The following is a 17,099-nucleotide window of genomic DNA, read 5'->3' as shown; positions in this document are numbered from 1 at the left end:
GGCCCTGGTGAAATGCCCAGCTGTATAAATACATTTAATTTTGCTCTTGATAAGAGGCAGCTAAAGGTATCATGAGAATAATAATAATAATTCACTCCTTGTGTTGCATGGATTTCCTCCCACAGTCCAAATCCAGCATATAGCCAACTAGTAAAATAACAAGGTTGAAACCCCTCGAAATCGAGGGAGGGGGACCTATTGTCAGGGTTGCCAGACCCCTACAGGATTTTAGTCCAAAGACATGCAGGCAGGCTAATTAGGGTCTCTAAAGCAGTGTTTCCCAGTCTGGTCATTGGGGACCCACAGGTCCGCGTTTTTGATCCCTGTCAGAACCAGTGGGGAGCAAAACCATGCAGTATCTGGGGTCCTCAAGGACTGGGCTGGGAAACACTGATCTGAAGGTCGAGTGCTTGCATGTACATGTCCTGTGATGAACAGTCACCCTCATGTCACCCGGGAGCTTACCCCAAAGACGGGGGAAGACAGGGACCCCAGTGCAAACGTCAGGAATAAATCTACAGTCCTGGACGTGTGAAACCTGACTGACTGACTGAATGAATGAATGAATGATACCCACAGACCCATCCAGAATAAGCAGATGGAAGGTGGATGGATAATGACGGGATTTTTCACATAATTAATTGTTGCAGTACTCAAGGTTATTTGGGGTCAATGATTACGGAAGGTTATGAAACTCAAAGATGAGAAGACAGAGATCAGCTGAATAATCCCATCTGCTTTTTCAGCTGTGAAAGCAGCAGTAACTGGGAGAATGAGTCAGTGCCTTGTGCCTCTTAGACTCCGACAGCTGCAGCTCTTGAGGTGACTGCATGAGGAGAGAGAGAGAGAGAGGGAGAGAGAGAGAGAGGGAGAGAGAGAGAGAGAGAGAGAGGGAGAGAGAGAGAGAGAGAGAGAGGGAGAGAGAGAGGGAGAGAGAGAGAGGGTAAGAGAGAAGGGAGAGAGAGTTAGAAATGCATTTGTTTACCCGCCACAAGGAGCTTGTGGACATAAGCAGGCTCCGCTCCACCTGCACAGAGATCCCGTCCAATGGCTGATTAGCCCGCCTACTTGGGTTCACGCAAACAACCGCAAGGCTGCCAGTCAGCCGCTTCTGGGCCACGATTGGCTGAACCGCTGCCGCTGTCGCAGTCCAATTGGCTTCCTTCTTTAAAGAACATGCAGAGGTGGCTGCTGTGTGTTTTCATCTTCTCTTCACGCAGAACCTAAACCGGGAAGCGAAGGTCGTTTCCCCGCCAAGCCTTCTCCTCCGTTCCGTTTTTCCTGTTCCTTCTATGTTTATGTCTATTTTTAGCTCAGTGTGGGACATGGAGCAGGGTTTCGTGTGAGACGCCTGTCTGCTGCAGGGCATCAGTGGTGCCCGGCGAGGCGGCAGATTTTTGCCCTGCGGCGTCTTTGCACGTGACAAGCGTCCCTGCCATCTGTCGTCAGTAGGGGGCGCTTTGTGGAGCAGCCACCACCAGCCCCCCTCCCCGTCTATGTCACCTAGACCCGGCCTGAGGGTTCCCCTCCCCGTCACGTGACCGCTTAAGAAAGCCACCATGTGCCCGTGGGACTGAGACGCCTTCAGCTGAACCTGCACGGGAGGGGCAGAGTGGCCAGGAACCCGACACACGCTCAACCTATCTGTTAAACACTCACCAGTCTGCGTTCGTCGTTGGTCATGGGGACTGTGAACTCTTCCCTTTCAGCATCTCCACGGCAACGCTTGGGTTCATCCTGGTCATTGACCGTCGGCTGGACAAATGGACATCCGTGAGGGCGACTCTGCTGCGGATTGCGGTGAGGATGAACCCTGAGTGTGTGCGTGTGTGCATGCATAGGTGTGTGTGCGTGTGTGCATGCATAGGTGTGTGTGCTTGTGTGCATGCAAAGGTGTGTGTGCGTGTGTGCATGCAAAGGTGTGTGTGCGTGAGTGTGCATGCGTGTGTGACTTATGTTTGATTATGAGTGCATAATCGTATATGTGTGAATGTAATATGTACAGAATATGTTCCTTTGTCCAATATGTCAATAATAAATGTCCAGTATGTCCAAAATACCCATGTGACAGTGCGAGTATGTGTTTAGGTGTGTGTGCCACTTGACTTCTGGGATGGTGCTGAAAATTCTCCAGTAAAAGTGTGACGGGTGTGTTTGTGACATGGTGCCTCGTGTGGTCATACAGCGTATGAATGTTTGAGACTCAGGTGACTCATTGTTAATCTTCTGCTAAGCCGCATTCCAGAAGACACTCAAGTGCCAGTCTAGGAGTGTATATACAGTATACCCATACGAGTCAGTGCAATGCAGTGTGCAGTGCAGTGCAGTGTGCAGTAAGTGTGTGTATCCAGGTATACAGTAAGTCACTGAGGTCAGTATGTGTGTGTGATATATACATGTATAATCCTGTGTGGGTTGTGGTTGGTGTGTGTACACGCGTGAGGTTAGGGGCACGGTGTGTTTTGGCTCTGGGTCAGCTGCTTGCCTGGTCTCCTTGAGTTCAGTTCCTTCCCACAATCAAAAAACAGGAAGTTTAGTTGGACTGGTTTCTATAAATATTTGTGTTTGTGTGCCCTGTGATAGCCTTTCATCCCATTACGGAGGGGGGTGTTCCAGGTCATCGGTAGTGTGTGGCTATGCTAGTTAGGATTCTGCGCCCATAATCGTAATTTCAGATCCCACGGTTGATTTCATCAGTAGGCTCTTGAGCAAGACCCTTAACCCAGATTGGCTGACACCGCTTTGACAATCGTATGCTGCTCTGGATCAAAGCGTCTGGTAGCTAAACGTAACTGCTTTGTGCCGCGTGGGACAGGCTCCCGGTCCCCCACAGGATGAGCGGGCAAAGAAATGGGATGGATGGCTTTTAAAGTACTGAATACAGAGCAGGATTTTTCCCATTCTGTCTCAAGGGGTCCATTTTAATATGCAAGTCAGTTGGATAGACCTTCTGCAAAGATCATGGCTGCATGAGAAAATGCCGATATTAAAAAGCAGCGCACTGACCTGAGTGTATCCTGCCTGCTCACTGAGTGCTTCCGTGCAGAGCTCCATTGTGTACCTCACAGTATTGTGCTGCAGATGTACACCAACCCCCCCCCCCCCAACTGCAAAATGCTGCAGCCTGCATAATGTCAGAATCTACTGAAATGATGCAACGGGGGTGCAGCAGACTGTGGCTTTTCCTCTAGTCATACTGAGCCTGTCATTCACCCGTTTCTCCATATAAATGCTTAAGCCAAGATAATTTACAGAGCTGTCTCTGCTTGGGGGGGGGCATGATTAGCATGTTCTCTCTTGTTTTGTCCTGATCCGGTCGTGCTAAAGGACAGAGTCTCCAGCCTCATACGCTGCCCTCCCTCTCACGGCTCTCGCTTCCCTCCTCTCCTAAACTCTCCACTCTGCCAGCTTATTTCCTCTCTACGTTTTGCCATCCCTCTCTATTATTACATTTTTCTTTTTTTCAGTTGCTCATTATTTGCTTGTTTGTAGAAATATGCAAGCTACTGCATTAAGCAAGCCAGTTAAAATCTACACTGTATTAGGTAGGTACAGTTTTGATTGACGTAAGTAATCTGTTCGACAAACGCTTATTCAAGCCGGATCTACCATACTTTCAGGACCACATATCTGGATGGATGGATGGATGGATGGATGGATACCTTATAGTAAAAAACACAAGCCAAAAACATACTAGTAATACATACTAAAAACACCTATTAAACAAATTGTCACGTTCCAACAATGATGGAGGCAGGAGTAGTTGTGAGGGGAAACCAAAAGGGGGGTTTATTAAGGGGGACGGGGGAAACAAAAGCTGAGCACATGGGGGTTACACAAGACAAAACCAGCAAGTAGGGAAAGCAGTGCAGCACACACTGGGCCGACACAATGGCCAGACTGGGGAGCACAGGACTGGGAGTCTTACACACCACGGATGAGGGAGCAAACGAGAGGTAAGACAAATGAGTAACAGGTGTGGCTCATTAGACAGAACATTGGTGAGACATAAATGAGACAAAGTGTAGATTTACTCACAGTGTAAGTCACCTTCTTGCGTTCATATACTTTAGGTATCAAGGATATTTTTGCTGTAATTCGGATTTACTTAAATTGAGAGCTGTAAGCAAATTTAATATATCACTAAAATCTATATTATGTCCACTATGAAATGTGTAGCTGTAATCTGAGCCTTTATTTATCTTTATATTATTCGAATTTTGTGTTGTTGTTTTTTACCTTAATCTTACTGCATTGCGTCATGCCTGCATGTAACTGAATGATAACTAATTACTCTTCAGTTATAATTACTATATAAACTGCATTGCTGGTGTGTTTTCAGGAACTTCTGCTATGCAGCAGTGCTTTCAGTACCACAGGTTTCCGGACAGCTCCAGCTCCCCAAAACACGCGTGTGGGAGGAGCATCCATCCCCGCGTGTCGCGCTCTCTTCATGCGATTCCATTCTCAGCACACGACCCCTGGCTCCCATTGCTCTGAACCGTGGAGCATTTGGACATCTGAATGTGCCGCTGTCCCCCTGCGTGCACAGCGATCGCGCGTTTACAAACACGGCGAGCTGGAGCAGCTGCCATGCACTGATTCTGCTGTGACCTGCGGAGAAGGTGAAATAAAATTAGCATAGTGTCAGGAAACAATGCCCACAGCACATATTCTGCAGAGACGGAGAGAGGTTGGGCCCGGGCAGATTTCAGCATGTATTGGCGTGACTGTGAAGGGGGTGTGATGGCTAATTCTATCAACTCTGCTGGTTTATTTGGCGAAAGCTGCCTTCGCAGTGGAGGGCAGAGGACTGAAAAGGAGGCTTGGAATAATGACTCACTTTGTGTACATCTATTGCCTCATGTCTGTGTGATTGACTAAGAGATGCAGGATTGTTATACTACATTACGAATTGCTCTGGGACGGCCAGTCTATGTGTATATAGGAGTGTGTGTGACTGTATAGATTAGGTTTATATATATGCAAAGATCTGTGAACCAAAAAAGTAAAAATGCCAAAAGTTATGTATTCTGTTTGGTTATTTATGGGTAAGATTAGTGCTGGGTGATAAGGATTAGAGTTTCCACATAGAAATGAATGGAGAGTCCCCACAAAGGTATAACCATAAACATGTGTGTGTGTTTGTGTGTGTCTGTGTGTGTGTATGTATGAGAGTCACACTGTGAAAGTCTACAACGATGATTGTCCAGTTTAATCAGACAGCAGATGCCCTGTGAGAAATTAGCAAGCAATCTCCTCATAATTAATTAAATATGTGAACCATATAAAGCCTCAGAGAAGATTGTCTCGGTTGAGAAATTTATAACATCTATTCATAATTAAATTCATTAAAAAACTGTAACAGACCTATGCTTCACTCACTGCTGTTGCATTTTCAAAGATATTACATTGAAAAAAAAATCTTTAAAGGGTTAGAAAAAGCCATGTGCTGCTGAGAAGTGAATCTATAAAATTTGCTATGACTTCAGGTCCGCGGGTTCCGCGGGTTCTGCGGGTTCTGCGGGTTTGCTGTTTTGGGGGCTGCGGCTGGGAAAGCAGAAGCCTCCTCACAGTCGAGTACCTTCAGGCATCGGCTCTCCAAGGGGGATCTCGGGGGGGGGGGGGCCAGAAAACCTTGTTCTGTCCTCAGGTTTGCATTACATGGTACATTCTAATGACGTTCTGAAGGACATCGAAATTGAATTATGCAGATTCACTATACAAATGAAAAGAATTTAAAAGCCAAATGATAAACTTTGGTCGTAGTTGCTGGTGTGTAGCATTTCCATGACACCCAGTAATGGATTATTGTTTTTTAGGTGTTAATTATTGTTATACATTGTGATTACAGTTTTTTTCAGTCGCTAACAAGCGTTTGTCCAAACAGTTGTCACATTTTCAAAACTCTAAACACAATTAGCACAGCATCGGTCTTTTGTGGCCATACCATTCACACATTTCATGTCGTTTTCACCCAATATGCAGTCAGTGAACACATTTCCACAATGCTTACATTTTCTTAACAGACAAGCTATACCTCCCAACAAAATTATGGACTGTTTTTGTAGTATTTACGAATGTTAACACACAACATCCCACAATAGCAAAAACAATATTCCAAACCTTAGATACAGTATAAAAACCTCTGCTTCTGCAATGATATCAGTTCAAAAACAATATCAATATCAAAAATATATCTCAGCTGATAATAAACAAACAATTGAATAATTGACACACAGCTGATTTATGTTGGGTAAATTGGGCCAACCACAGCTTATTCCATTCTGGCTTAGACTCAGTGGGGTTTATAAGGCAAGACTTTGAGGAGTGATGTTGATGAAAACATGTGGCCTAACCCTGAAGATCGCAGAGATTAGATGCAAATTTTTTGCCTTTTTTTAGCCCCCCTCCCCCTCCCCCCCTTTTTATCTTGGCTTTTTGCTGTTGTTTTTTTGTTCAGAATGCTCTTGTGTGTTTCATGGATATTTTGTTCACTGTAAGCAATACTGTAAAACGTTTTCTGTTCTATCATACCGTGTTTCTACTGTACCTCCTGTAGTAAACAGTAAAGAAAAAAAAACTTGTTTGCTTTTTACTGGAATGCTTTTGAATGTGAACATTACTGTACATGTGGACATACAGTTACCAACCAAGACATTTCTGGTGTCAAAATGGTGGATTGCATGTTTTGCATGCAAATACCTGTAAAACTGAAACATAAAAGTCTATGCAGTTTTTGTAATGTCAATAATAGCCAGTATTTTGAAACCTGGTGTACTTTGATTGACTGCATGTACCTTGTGAAGTGAAAACAAGTGTTATTCTTTGACAGAATAATTTCATTTTGAGTCAGATTTATAGTGTTTTTGTAAAGTTAGTGTGTGCAGAGAAAGATGTGTTCTATTTTGAAATGAAGAGTTAGTATATATTTAACAAAATGTATTTTTGAGAAGAAAATTATCCATTTGGCCAATTGTGTTTTGTAGGTGTGAGTCTGTGTTAAGAGTTTAGAAAAAGTATCTGAAGTATGGGTAAGCGCTTGTTAGCGATTGAAAAAAACTGTAAGTTGTCCAGGGAATTCTGGGTAGCAATATGGCCGTGCTCCTCTAAAGGTGTAGTGTGTGATTGCTGTGTGTTAGTGTGTGATTGCTGTGTGTTAGTGTGTGTTTGCTGTGTGTTAGTGTGTGATTGCTGTGTGTTAGTGTGTGCTCTACAAAGCTCTGGCATCCTGTCAAAAGCATCCCTTGCCTTCGTGGCCTGTTTTACTGCAATAGGCTCCAGGCCAAGCATAACCTGGATACTCGTTAAAGCAGTTATGGAAGACAGATGAACGGATCCTGTAACATATGGATTTCTTCAACTTTAATATTTAGGATTGATGTGATTAAACCCAGAATGTTTCTTTCTACATACTCTAGGAAGCTTACACACTCTGTAATCAGTACTGTGGTTTATGGTTCTAGATGAGATCTGGAAAGCTGACATTCAAGCTCATTTTGTAATGCCTTCTAAATAGTATTGCAATTGCAATAGTCTAAGACAGTGTTTGACAATCCAGTCCTTGGGGACCCACAGAAAGTCCATCTTTTTGCTCCCTCCCAGATCCAGCTCGGGAGCTGGGAGGGAGCAAAATTGTGAACTGTCTGACAGGGAACTGGGAGGGAGCAAAATTGTGAGCTGTCTGACAGGGAACTCAGAGGGAGCAAAATTGTGGACTGGCTGTGGGTCCCTGAGAACCAGATTGAGAATCACTGGTCTAAGATACTGGGCTCATGAGTCGGCTGATATTTCAGCCCATGTGCTAGAGACCCGACATTTGATGCCCTGTCTGTTTGGCCACTAATTCCATTGGTTGAGAATGTTGCGTTGCCATTGGCTGTGCCTCCTGTCCTGACAGGACCTTTTTATTCACGTAAGAAACTGTGATTTTGTTTGTCTGTCTCTATCCGCTCACAGAGCTCATTCCCAGGGAACCTAGAGGTGGTGCTGGTGTTGCGTCCCACAAACCTGCTGCACCGTACCTTCTCTGACCTTTACTTCATGTTCAACAAGGATGAGTTTAAAATGAAGGTGCCAGTAAGTGTCCCCAATTAACAATGGATTTTGCATTTTAGTACAGAATCTCTCTAGGAACCTTCTGAGCCGTCTTCTAATTGTGAGCAAGGGAACCTTTGGAGGCACGCATGCATAGCACCTTCTCACGTTGCTCCTTCACAGGTGATCATGCTCAGTTCAGTGACCGAACTTCACAGCTTCATTGACAGGACTCAGCTGACACAAGAGCTGGGGGGAACCCAAGAGTATTGCCATGAAAAGTGGATTTCACATCGAACTGTAAGCCCTGCTCAAAATACTCTTATAAGAGCTCTGCTGAACGTTGGTTACAATACCAGCTCAGTCACAGAATGCACAGAAATCAAAGAATGCATGTGCAGTGCTGTTGGTTTGGGATTTCTGGAAACCAGTATATTTCATATAGTTTTATACTGATGTTTGGCATTTATGAGGTAGCGCATGTACGTTTGATATTACAATCACATACAGGCCAGACTCCATCCTCACGTCTGTTGCAGGCCATCGAGGGTTTCGCGTTGATGGTCAAGATGACCGCTCAGGCACTCCAGTCGTTTGGGACAGAACTGGCTGAGACTGAGCTACCTAGAGACATGCAGGCCACCAATGATCTTCTAGATGTTCACACTGAGAAGAAGGACAAGATGAAGGTAAGCACAAGATCAACTATGTGGGTAATGGTGGTCTTGAAGTCCAAACACAATTTTGTTTAGTTTTGTAATTTATACTGTAATTCAAACAACTGATAAACGTTATTGAATATTTTTATGATACAAGTTAATATTCTTCTGTGATGAAATAAAAGATAAAGTTTAGTATCTCCACCAATGTTTGTATCTAAATATTTTTAGGCATTGGAGTTACTCCTGGGGGACAGGGGGAGGGGGCACATCCAACTCAATATTTACAATTTTGCCCCACCCAATATTTTCCAGGATTTTGCTTTTAAAAATATGAGAATTCAGGAGAATTCAGTTCTCATTTTACTTACTGACCGAAACTTTGAACTGATGATTTCAGTTTCATACACATAAACAAATGTACACAGTCAATATTGAAACGGACAAGTAGCCTATACATAGGTATACATACAGCTTTGGGGAAGTTACTTTGTACTCTCTGGACCTGAACTTTCCACCTCTGTCTGTAATGGGTCACTTTTGAGAGTAACTTCCCCAACATTTATATGATGTGAGAAGATGGATTTAATGCAGTCACTTCATTGATCTGTTCCTATCCACCCCGACCCCCCTCCTGGTGACTCCTGTGTCTTTCTGTTGCAGAAGGATCTGGTGATTGCCCTCAGCCAGGGAAACACTTTGCTGGAGAGCATCAATGAACCACTGCTGAAGGAACCAGATTACAGCATGAAGCAGGACGAGCTGGAGAACCTGAGCACCGTGCAGAGGTGAGTCAGCACTGAGGAACATTGGAAGATTGTGGATGTTCAAACAGATTGTTTATTTCTACCATATGATAAACGTTTAGGTAGCCCCAAAGTATAATAGTTTTTGTTTTTGTAACTGGATAGAAGGTTTAGACAAGTCAGAAATCTTATTTAAGGTCAGATACTGGAGATTGATGGGCGTATCTGCTGGAGCCTTATGGTAAACTATGTTCACAGTCATACTGTGATGCGTCGAAGATGAGTTTTTAACCTAGTACTGTCATATAGCCTTTAATTGTCTGAAATGACTTACATTGCATGTTGTGATGGGTTGCATTTGGGGGGGTGGCATCCTGTGTTTCTTCAAGGTGCTGAGCCCCCCCACAAGGAGCAAATCCAAGAAACATCCCTGATTTGTTGTATTAAGAGTTTTGCACATAGATAGACCCTCCCCTACCCTCAAACCTTGCCCCCTTCGCAGGCTTCTGTCCCAGCTGGACGAGACCGAGGCAGCGTTTGATGAATTCTGGGAACGGCACCACACCAAGCTGGAGCAGTGTCTCCAGCTCCGTCACTTTGAGCACAAATTCCAGGAGGTGAGTGTGTGGGGGGGGGGGGGGTCAGCCTGGGGGGGGGGGGGGGGCTAGCACGAGTGGGCGGAGCAACCCTAACACGTGACACAATGCTGAGTGTGCCTGCTGCTGCCTGCACAGGTGCGAGCGCAACTGGACCTTCTGGCAGAATACCTGAAGGGGCCCATGTTCTCGGAGGTCACAATCAGCCCGGGTCATGTGGAGCACATGCTGAAGGACGTCAGCAGCCATGAGGAGAAAGTCTGTGTAAGGGACTCCTTCATTATCCTACACTGACCCTCATTAGAACAAAACATAAATGTGAAGACAGGACAATAAAGACTCCGGTTTGCAGGTTTCATTCAGGCTAATTACCTGTTACAAGAATAAGTGCCTTCATATACAGCAGTGGTTCTCAATCCTGTCCCTAGCCCCCCCTCAGCGTGCGAGCATGTGGATGTGCATTCCCTCCGATTGACTGGCATCCTGTCCCGGTTCAACCCTAACCCTAACCCTAACCCAAACCCTAAGCCTTATGCTTTATGCAGGGCCGTAGCAAAGAATTCTGGGTCGTCTAAAATGTCACCTTGAGTCTCCTCGGTGTGTTCTTCCGAATGGGGTACAGTCCCCTTTGGCTCCCTCCAATCCAGGGCACAGGAAAACATACCTGTCAGTCACCCCCCCACCCTCCCCCGACCCCGCTTGTGTGGGATAAGAGGATAAGTTACACCAAACGTTTTAATTGTGGATACAGGATTGTGTTCAGCGAGCTCAGGAATTAGCCTGTCAGGGAGACCAGCTCGTTGAGAGCTTCCACTACGCCCTGGACTCCATCCTGCTCAAGTGCGGCGAGCTGCGGGCCACCAGCGAAGACCTCAGCTCAGACCTGAAGGCCAAGAAGACCCACCTGCTAAAAGCCATGGAGCTGCACCAGAACCTGGAGAAGGTGGCGTTGTTTACATGCGCAGCCCACACATGAAACACAACATTTTTATATCCCGGTGCAGCTCACATGGAACATGCAAAGACAATACATGCAAATAGAGATTTGCTTTAAGTGTAATCAGAAGCATTTACAGCGTAGACCTATTTATGCTCATCTGCTGTCCTTCATCTGCCTTGCTGTGTATAGTTATTATGTTTCTGTGAGATAAACTTAGAACCTTTCAGAGCACATACTTGTTGCAGTCAGTCACTCTATTTGTTCTATAGCAATTTTCTATGGTTGGTACTTTGAAGGGTGTATTTCTGACAGGGATTCATATTTCGTATATTCACTGAATGGAATGTTCCCCGTCAGTCTAAAAAATTTTCTGTTAGGAATTTCTCTTGTCAAACTTGTTTTCCATCATTTGTTACATGCCAGATGATCCAAAGCTTGTTTGCGATGGATTTGAACCGATTGCTTTTCTCTGGTTCGATCCCGCTTCCACATGCCAAAAGATCTGTGTTGACTTCTTCTTTCAACAGGTTGCTAAGTGGTGTGAGGATGGCATCTACCTACTCGCCTCCCAGCCCGTGGACAAGTGCCAGTCTCAGGAAGGGGCCGAGTCTGCACTGCAAGAGTTAGAGCACTACCTCAGCACCAGGGGGCAGCAGAGTCAACACATAGCGCTTGACAGCATTTGGAGGGACTATGATGCTGTGCTGAATGGTGAATTCAGGGTGAGCCTCGTAGCCTGTGGAGATCATGGACAACTGTGTCCGAAACTTTATTAGTACTTCCATTTGGATGATGAAAATAAGCTGTTTGTCTAGGTGAAAGGGGACATTAACATCACAAAATTAACATAAATGTTCATCTAAATGATTGCTCAATGACCGCATTGCCCATTCTGCAGTGTATCATCATTATTCTGGCTCAACTGCTCATGTTTTGTGTGTGTCCCATGCTGGTCATGGTAGGATCATGTGGAGAAGGTCTTCCAGAAACAGGTGTCCATGGAGGAGATGTTCGACAAGCGTCGTGTTAGCCTGAAGAAGCTGGCGGCCAAGCAGACCCGCCCCATCCAGCCCGTTGCCCCCAGCCCTGAGGCCTCTATGAAGTCACCAGTTTCCTCCCCAGGTCAGACCTCGAATGACTTTGCTTCTCCAGACTCGCTCCAATTGTACCTTCAACCTGTCTCCATCTTCTGATGGATTAACTGGCCATTACCTCATCACTAGCCAAAGGGGTAATAACATACATGTTAAAAGAACCAAAATCATCTAAGTCAGGGGTAATGTTGATGGTACCTCTTCAAAGATGGCTGCCCTTCCTCCCTTTCAGTTCACCTCGGCCCTGAGAAAATCAGTAGTGACCCTAACCGACTTAATGGAATGAACAATACAAAGGTGAGCACTGATTTCTCTACCTCACATTCCTTAAAGCTGAGAGTGCCAGAAAATGGGAAGTCCTTGAAGGTGATTGGTAATATGATCAGGGTGGTTTCTCTGGTGTATGGTTTCAGCAAGACTTTATCTCCGTTATATATCAGGTCGAGCTTAATCTGCAGTGCAGCAGCAAGTATGGGTCGATCTCAGAGGAAGAAGACAATTTGGCAATTCTAAGGCGGTGAGGTTTGGTGATATTCCAAAGTGTATGAAATTGGCCGATCATATTATCTTGTATTTATTATTGTGTGACATAGTAGCACTGATGAGAGAATGGATGTGGTTTGCTTTTCTGCAGGCATGTGATGAACGAACTGCTGGAGACAGAAAGGGTCTATGTAGAGGAGTTACTTTGTGTGCTTCAGGTTAGTAGATATTTATAATCATTATGCTGTTTCACTTATGGGGCTGGACAGTATGACAACATTATCGGTAATCAACGATATCAACGAAGTAACCCAGTGTCGATATCTGACCTTTACTAACCGATAATTACCTCATCCATCAGGGAAGTAGGGTTAGGCTAATCACAAAGAAAAATAACAAAGATTTATGATTTGGCTTTCAGTTCAGCCTTGTAGCCTATGTTTCTGACACAGTTTAAACGATACACACACGTGGGTATTTTTTTTAACTCCTTTTATGGTACACGAAGGTTTCAATGTATGTAAACACCAGTCGTAATGATGCCGCCTCACTTGGTACGTATGTGCATGTGTGTTTGTGACTTTTTGCGACTCAATATTATCATTTATCCTGGTATTTTTAAATTAAAATATCACATATTATTTATTTAGCTATCGTCCGTATTACATATCTATGGAGCCTTATCTTAGATGAAGTTCCTCTAGTTGGGACTAGGTGATACGGATTTTGGCCTTTAACTCCTACGCTACACAATGACCACTGTTAGGCACATTCTGGAAGCGTATTTGATGAATGGGTTCCGAGCAGCTCCTTCCAAGCCCTTTCTGCTTCGTTCCAGGGCTATGCTGCAGAGATGGACAATCCGGCAATGATACATCTGATCCCCAGTGTGCTGCTGAACAAGAAGGACGTGCTCTTTGGCAACATGCCTGAGATATACCAGTTTCATAAGAAGTGAGGTCATTCTGCTTCCCATTGGTGTCAGTTAGATACTAGCTATAGTTAAAGTGAATGAGGATCCTTTAAACAAACTTAAGTTTTACGTCATTTTTTGTCATGTGCTAAGAAATTACGGGTGATATTTAATATTATTAGGCAACATGTGGAAAAAAATACACTGAAGATTCAAAATGTCATGTTGGCCGTTTATTTAATGGGCAAATCATTTAAAATCAAATTATATAACACTTACAAACTCAACCTCTTGTGGCTGTTTTATGATCGTCTACTGTTGTATGTGTGTGGAATGTGGCATGATTTATTACTGCAGTATTTCACATTACAATTAAGAATTACTGTATAGCAGTGTACATAATGACATGAAACAAATTAAATAGCTGTGCCTTACCATCTGTCTGTCTGTCTGTCTGTCTGTCTATCTATATGTCTGTCTGTATGTCTGTCTGTCTGTCTGTCTGTATGTCTGTTTGTCTATATGTCTGTCTGTCTGTATGTCTGTCTGTCTGTATGTCTGTCTGTATGTCTGTCTGTATGTCTATATGTCTGTCTGTATGTCTGTCTGTATGTATGTCTGTCTGTCTGTATGTATGTCTGTATGTCTATCTGTGTCTGTCTGTCTGTCTATATGTCTGTCTGTCTATATGTCTGTCTGTCTGTCTGTCTGTCTGCACGTCTGTCTGTATGTCTGTCTGTCTGTCTGTCTGCACCTCTGTCTGTATGTCTGTATGTCTGTCTGTCTGCACGTCTGTCTGTATGTCTGTCTATCTGTCTGTATGTATGTCTGTCTGTCTGTCTGTATGTCTGTCTGTCTGTCTGTATGTCTGTATGTCTGTCTGTCTGTCTGTCTGTCTGTCTAGGAACTTTCTGAGGGAGCTGGAGACTTACACTGAATGTCCTGAGTTGGTGGGTCGTTGTTTTCTACAGAGGGTAAGTCTGAATGTTTGCATCAAGGATGTGGGACTTGGCGGACAGTGTTCATTAGATTAGATTGGATGGATGGATGGATGGATGGATACTTTATTGATCCTGAAAGAAATTTAGGCATCCAAAGCTCAAGTACAAAAAAATACATACAATAATAGAATAACCTTCAAGGATCGTGGAGGTAGATAGTGCATCTATGGATGCTGTGCAAATTGTATAGGTCAAAGTGATTATTACAACAATCATAATTACTACTATATGTAATATACAAAATAAAGAATAAAACAAAATAAAAACAAATCTAAAATATATTAAAAATATATAAATTATATTGTCAGTTATATAATACATGAAATATATCATCTTCATACTATTACGTATATAAAATATAATATATAACTAAACCTGATAATTGACAAGCTTCATAGGTGTGTCTGACCGTCGTGCTCCTTGTCAGATGACGGATCTGCAGATCTATGAGAAGTACTGTCAGAACAAGCCTCGCTCTGAGAGCCTGTGGAGGCAGAGCTCGGACTGCACCTTCTTCCAGGTTTGCTCACCTCCCCTTTTTCCTTCATCTTACGCCACAAACACTCATCTCTTATCTTCACTCTCATCCACAATTCCCCGCTCTCTGACACCCATAGACTTTCTCTTAGAAACGTTCCTATCTTATCTTAATCTTCTCCTGTGTATAGTGATGCTACTTGTATTTCAGGATTTCTTCACGTTGGTTTGCAGATCGTTTGTCCTCTGAATTCTTCTATACCAGCACCAGCACCGACTTCTATACAGACCATCTTTCATCCGTCCCCAGCGTGTCTTATCATCATCTCTCAGCTGTCATTTTCTTTTATTCTGGTTGAACAGGAGTGTCAAAAAAAACTTGAACACAAACTGGGCCTGGATTCCTACCTGTTGAAACCAGTGCAGAGGATTACCAAGTACCAGCTGTTACTGAGAGTAAGAATTTCTTCTGATGTTTTTCACTGCAATTTCAGTGCACTAGCTAACACAAGACTAGAGGTTCGTTTTTTTTTAGCCTTTAATGAAAAAGTAATACACTCCAAAGCTACCTCGTTAGGTCCCCCTACCTAGTACTGGGGAGGACCCACTGTCACATGCAGAACCACTTATAATGAAATAGTGTTTCCCAAGCTTTTCTCTCAGCTCCCAGCGCACCTGTACCAGGATTGGCTGGGAGCTGGGAGGGAGCAAAAACGTGGACTGTCCGGGGTTCCCCGAGGACTGGGTTGGGAAACACTGGTGTAGACTGTCAGTTCTGCATTCATAGGTTTTCAAAAACAGCACTATGCTGTTAAGTTTGAACGTATCACCTACAATTTAGCTTTAAAAGGAGGCCATTCTTCTCTGGCATTGCTCATTAAGGTGCTTTTGTCCATGCAAATGCCACTGAGTGTGTATTGCACTATTACACTATTTTCTGTGAACTCTGTACACTGTATGAAACTAAAATGGCACTGAGTGTAAGCTCATCTTATGTAACCACTGTGTGTCTGTTGGTCTGTGTCTATGTCTCCTGATAGGAGCTAATAAAGTACAGCAAAGGCTGTGAGGGGGCAGAGGACCTGCAGGAGGCGCTCTCAGCCATTCTGGGCATCCTGAAAGCCGTCAATGACTCCATGCACCTCATTGCCATCACTGGATACGAGGTGAGGGACTTGGCAGCTGATCAATAGGCTCGAGTCAGACGCTCTGAGGCTCCAGCGATTTAACAAGGACTCGGCTGTTGAACCAAAGGTCATGCATGAATGAGGTTAAATGCGGAGCGTAAGAGAAGTGTGTGTCTCTGATAGGGCAACCTGAACAACCTGGGCAGGCTTCTGATGCAGGGCTCATTCAGTGTCTGGATAGAGCACAAAAAAGCCCACGCCAAGGTGAAGGACCTGGCTCGCTTTAAACCGATGCAGCGGCACCTCTTCCTGCATGAGAAGGCGCTGCTCTTCTGCAAGAGGAGGGAGGAGAGTGGGGAAGGCTATGAGAAAGCCCCCTCCTACAGCTTCAAGCACTCGCTCAACGTGAGTTTGCGGCACATGGGCAGCACTGGCACTGCTGCAGTGCAGCAGTGAGTTTGCGGCACATTTGCAGCACTGGCACTGCTGTAGTGCGGCGGTGAGTTTGCGGCACATGGGCAGCACTGGCAGTGCTGCAGTGCAGCAGTGAGTTTGCGGCACATTTGCAGCACTGGCACTGCTGTAGTGCGGCGGTGAGTTTGCGGCACATGGGCAGCACTGGCAGTGCTGCAGTGCAGCAGTGAGTTTGCGGCACATTTGCAGCACTGGCACTGCTGTAGTGCGGCGGTGAGTTTGCGGCACATGGGCAACACTGGCACTGCTGCAGTGCGGCGACGGGACAGTCGATTAAGATGTTAAGACTGAAGCGACGTTTTGGGGGTTTTTGGTGCCTGACTGTCACAAGCTCTGCTGTACTTTTTTATTTACAGTACTGTGCAAAAGTTTTACGCAGTCAAAAGAAATGCTATTTATCTGAGTCGTAAGTGTACTTTTGCTCAGAACAAAAAGCACAATTTGGCATTTGAACACATGCAAATTAAGAATGACAGAATAAAAGCTAGTAAGAATTTCTTCTTTTCTCCAAAAAGTCACTGATATATAGTCGGATGACTAGATGAGCAACGC

The 17,099-nt window shown here is 44.5% G+C and overlaps 1 protein-coding gene across 4 annotated transcripts in view; it reads left to right on the top strand.

Moving 5' to 3' along the window:
* Nucleotides 1–17,099, top strand: part of LOC111843682 (guanine nucleotide exchange factor DBS-like) — a 67,179-nt gene that overhangs the window by 36,830 nt on the left and 13,250 nt on the right. For all 4 annotated transcript variants that reach the window (XM_072700940.1, XM_072700937.1, XM_072700938.1 and 1 more), the window contains 19 exons: nucleotides 1,710–1,800; nucleotides 7,960–8,079; nucleotides 8,221–8,337; nucleotides 8,577–8,726; nucleotides 9,360–9,484; nucleotides 9,945–10,059; nucleotides 10,177–10,302; nucleotides 10,790–10,981; nucleotides 11,506–11,700; nucleotides 11,941–12,100; nucleotides 12,305–12,369; nucleotides 12,513–12,589; nucleotides 12,707–12,773; nucleotides 13,394–13,509; nucleotides 14,373–14,442; nucleotides 14,897–14,989; nucleotides 15,310–15,402; nucleotides 15,987–16,112; nucleotides 16,257–16,478. In XM_072700940.1, coding sequence (XP_072557041.1) covers nucleotides 1,710–1,800; nucleotides 7,960–8,079; nucleotides 8,221–8,337; nucleotides 8,577–8,726; nucleotides 9,360–9,484; nucleotides 9,945–10,059; nucleotides 10,177–10,302; nucleotides 10,790–10,981; nucleotides 11,506–11,700; nucleotides 11,941–12,100; nucleotides 12,305–12,369; nucleotides 12,513–12,589; nucleotides 12,707–12,773; nucleotides 13,394–13,509; nucleotides 14,373–14,442; nucleotides 14,897–14,989; nucleotides 15,310–15,402; nucleotides 15,987–16,112; nucleotides 16,257–16,478 — 2,320 coding nt within the window. The remainder of the gene's footprint in view (nucleotides 1–1,709; nucleotides 1,801–7,959; nucleotides 8,080–8,220; nucleotides 8,338–8,576; nucleotides 8,727–9,359; nucleotides 9,485–9,944; nucleotides 10,060–10,176; nucleotides 10,303–10,789; nucleotides 10,982–11,505; nucleotides 11,701–11,940; nucleotides 12,101–12,304; nucleotides 12,370–12,512; nucleotides 12,590–12,706; nucleotides 12,774–13,393; nucleotides 13,510–14,372; nucleotides 14,443–14,896; nucleotides 14,990–15,309; nucleotides 15,403–15,986; nucleotides 16,113–16,256; nucleotides 16,479–17,099) is intronic.

The sequence above is a fragment of the Paramormyrops kingsleyae genome, chromosome 16, assembly GCF_048594095.1.
Source record: "Paramormyrops kingsleyae isolate MSU_618 chromosome 16, PKINGS_0.4, whole genome shotgun sequence".
NCBI classification, from domain to species: Eukaryota; Metazoa; Chordata; class Actinopteri; order Osteoglossiformes; family Mormyridae; genus Paramormyrops; species Paramormyrops kingsleyae.
This window is presented reverse-complemented; position numbering and strand designations above follow the sequence as displayed.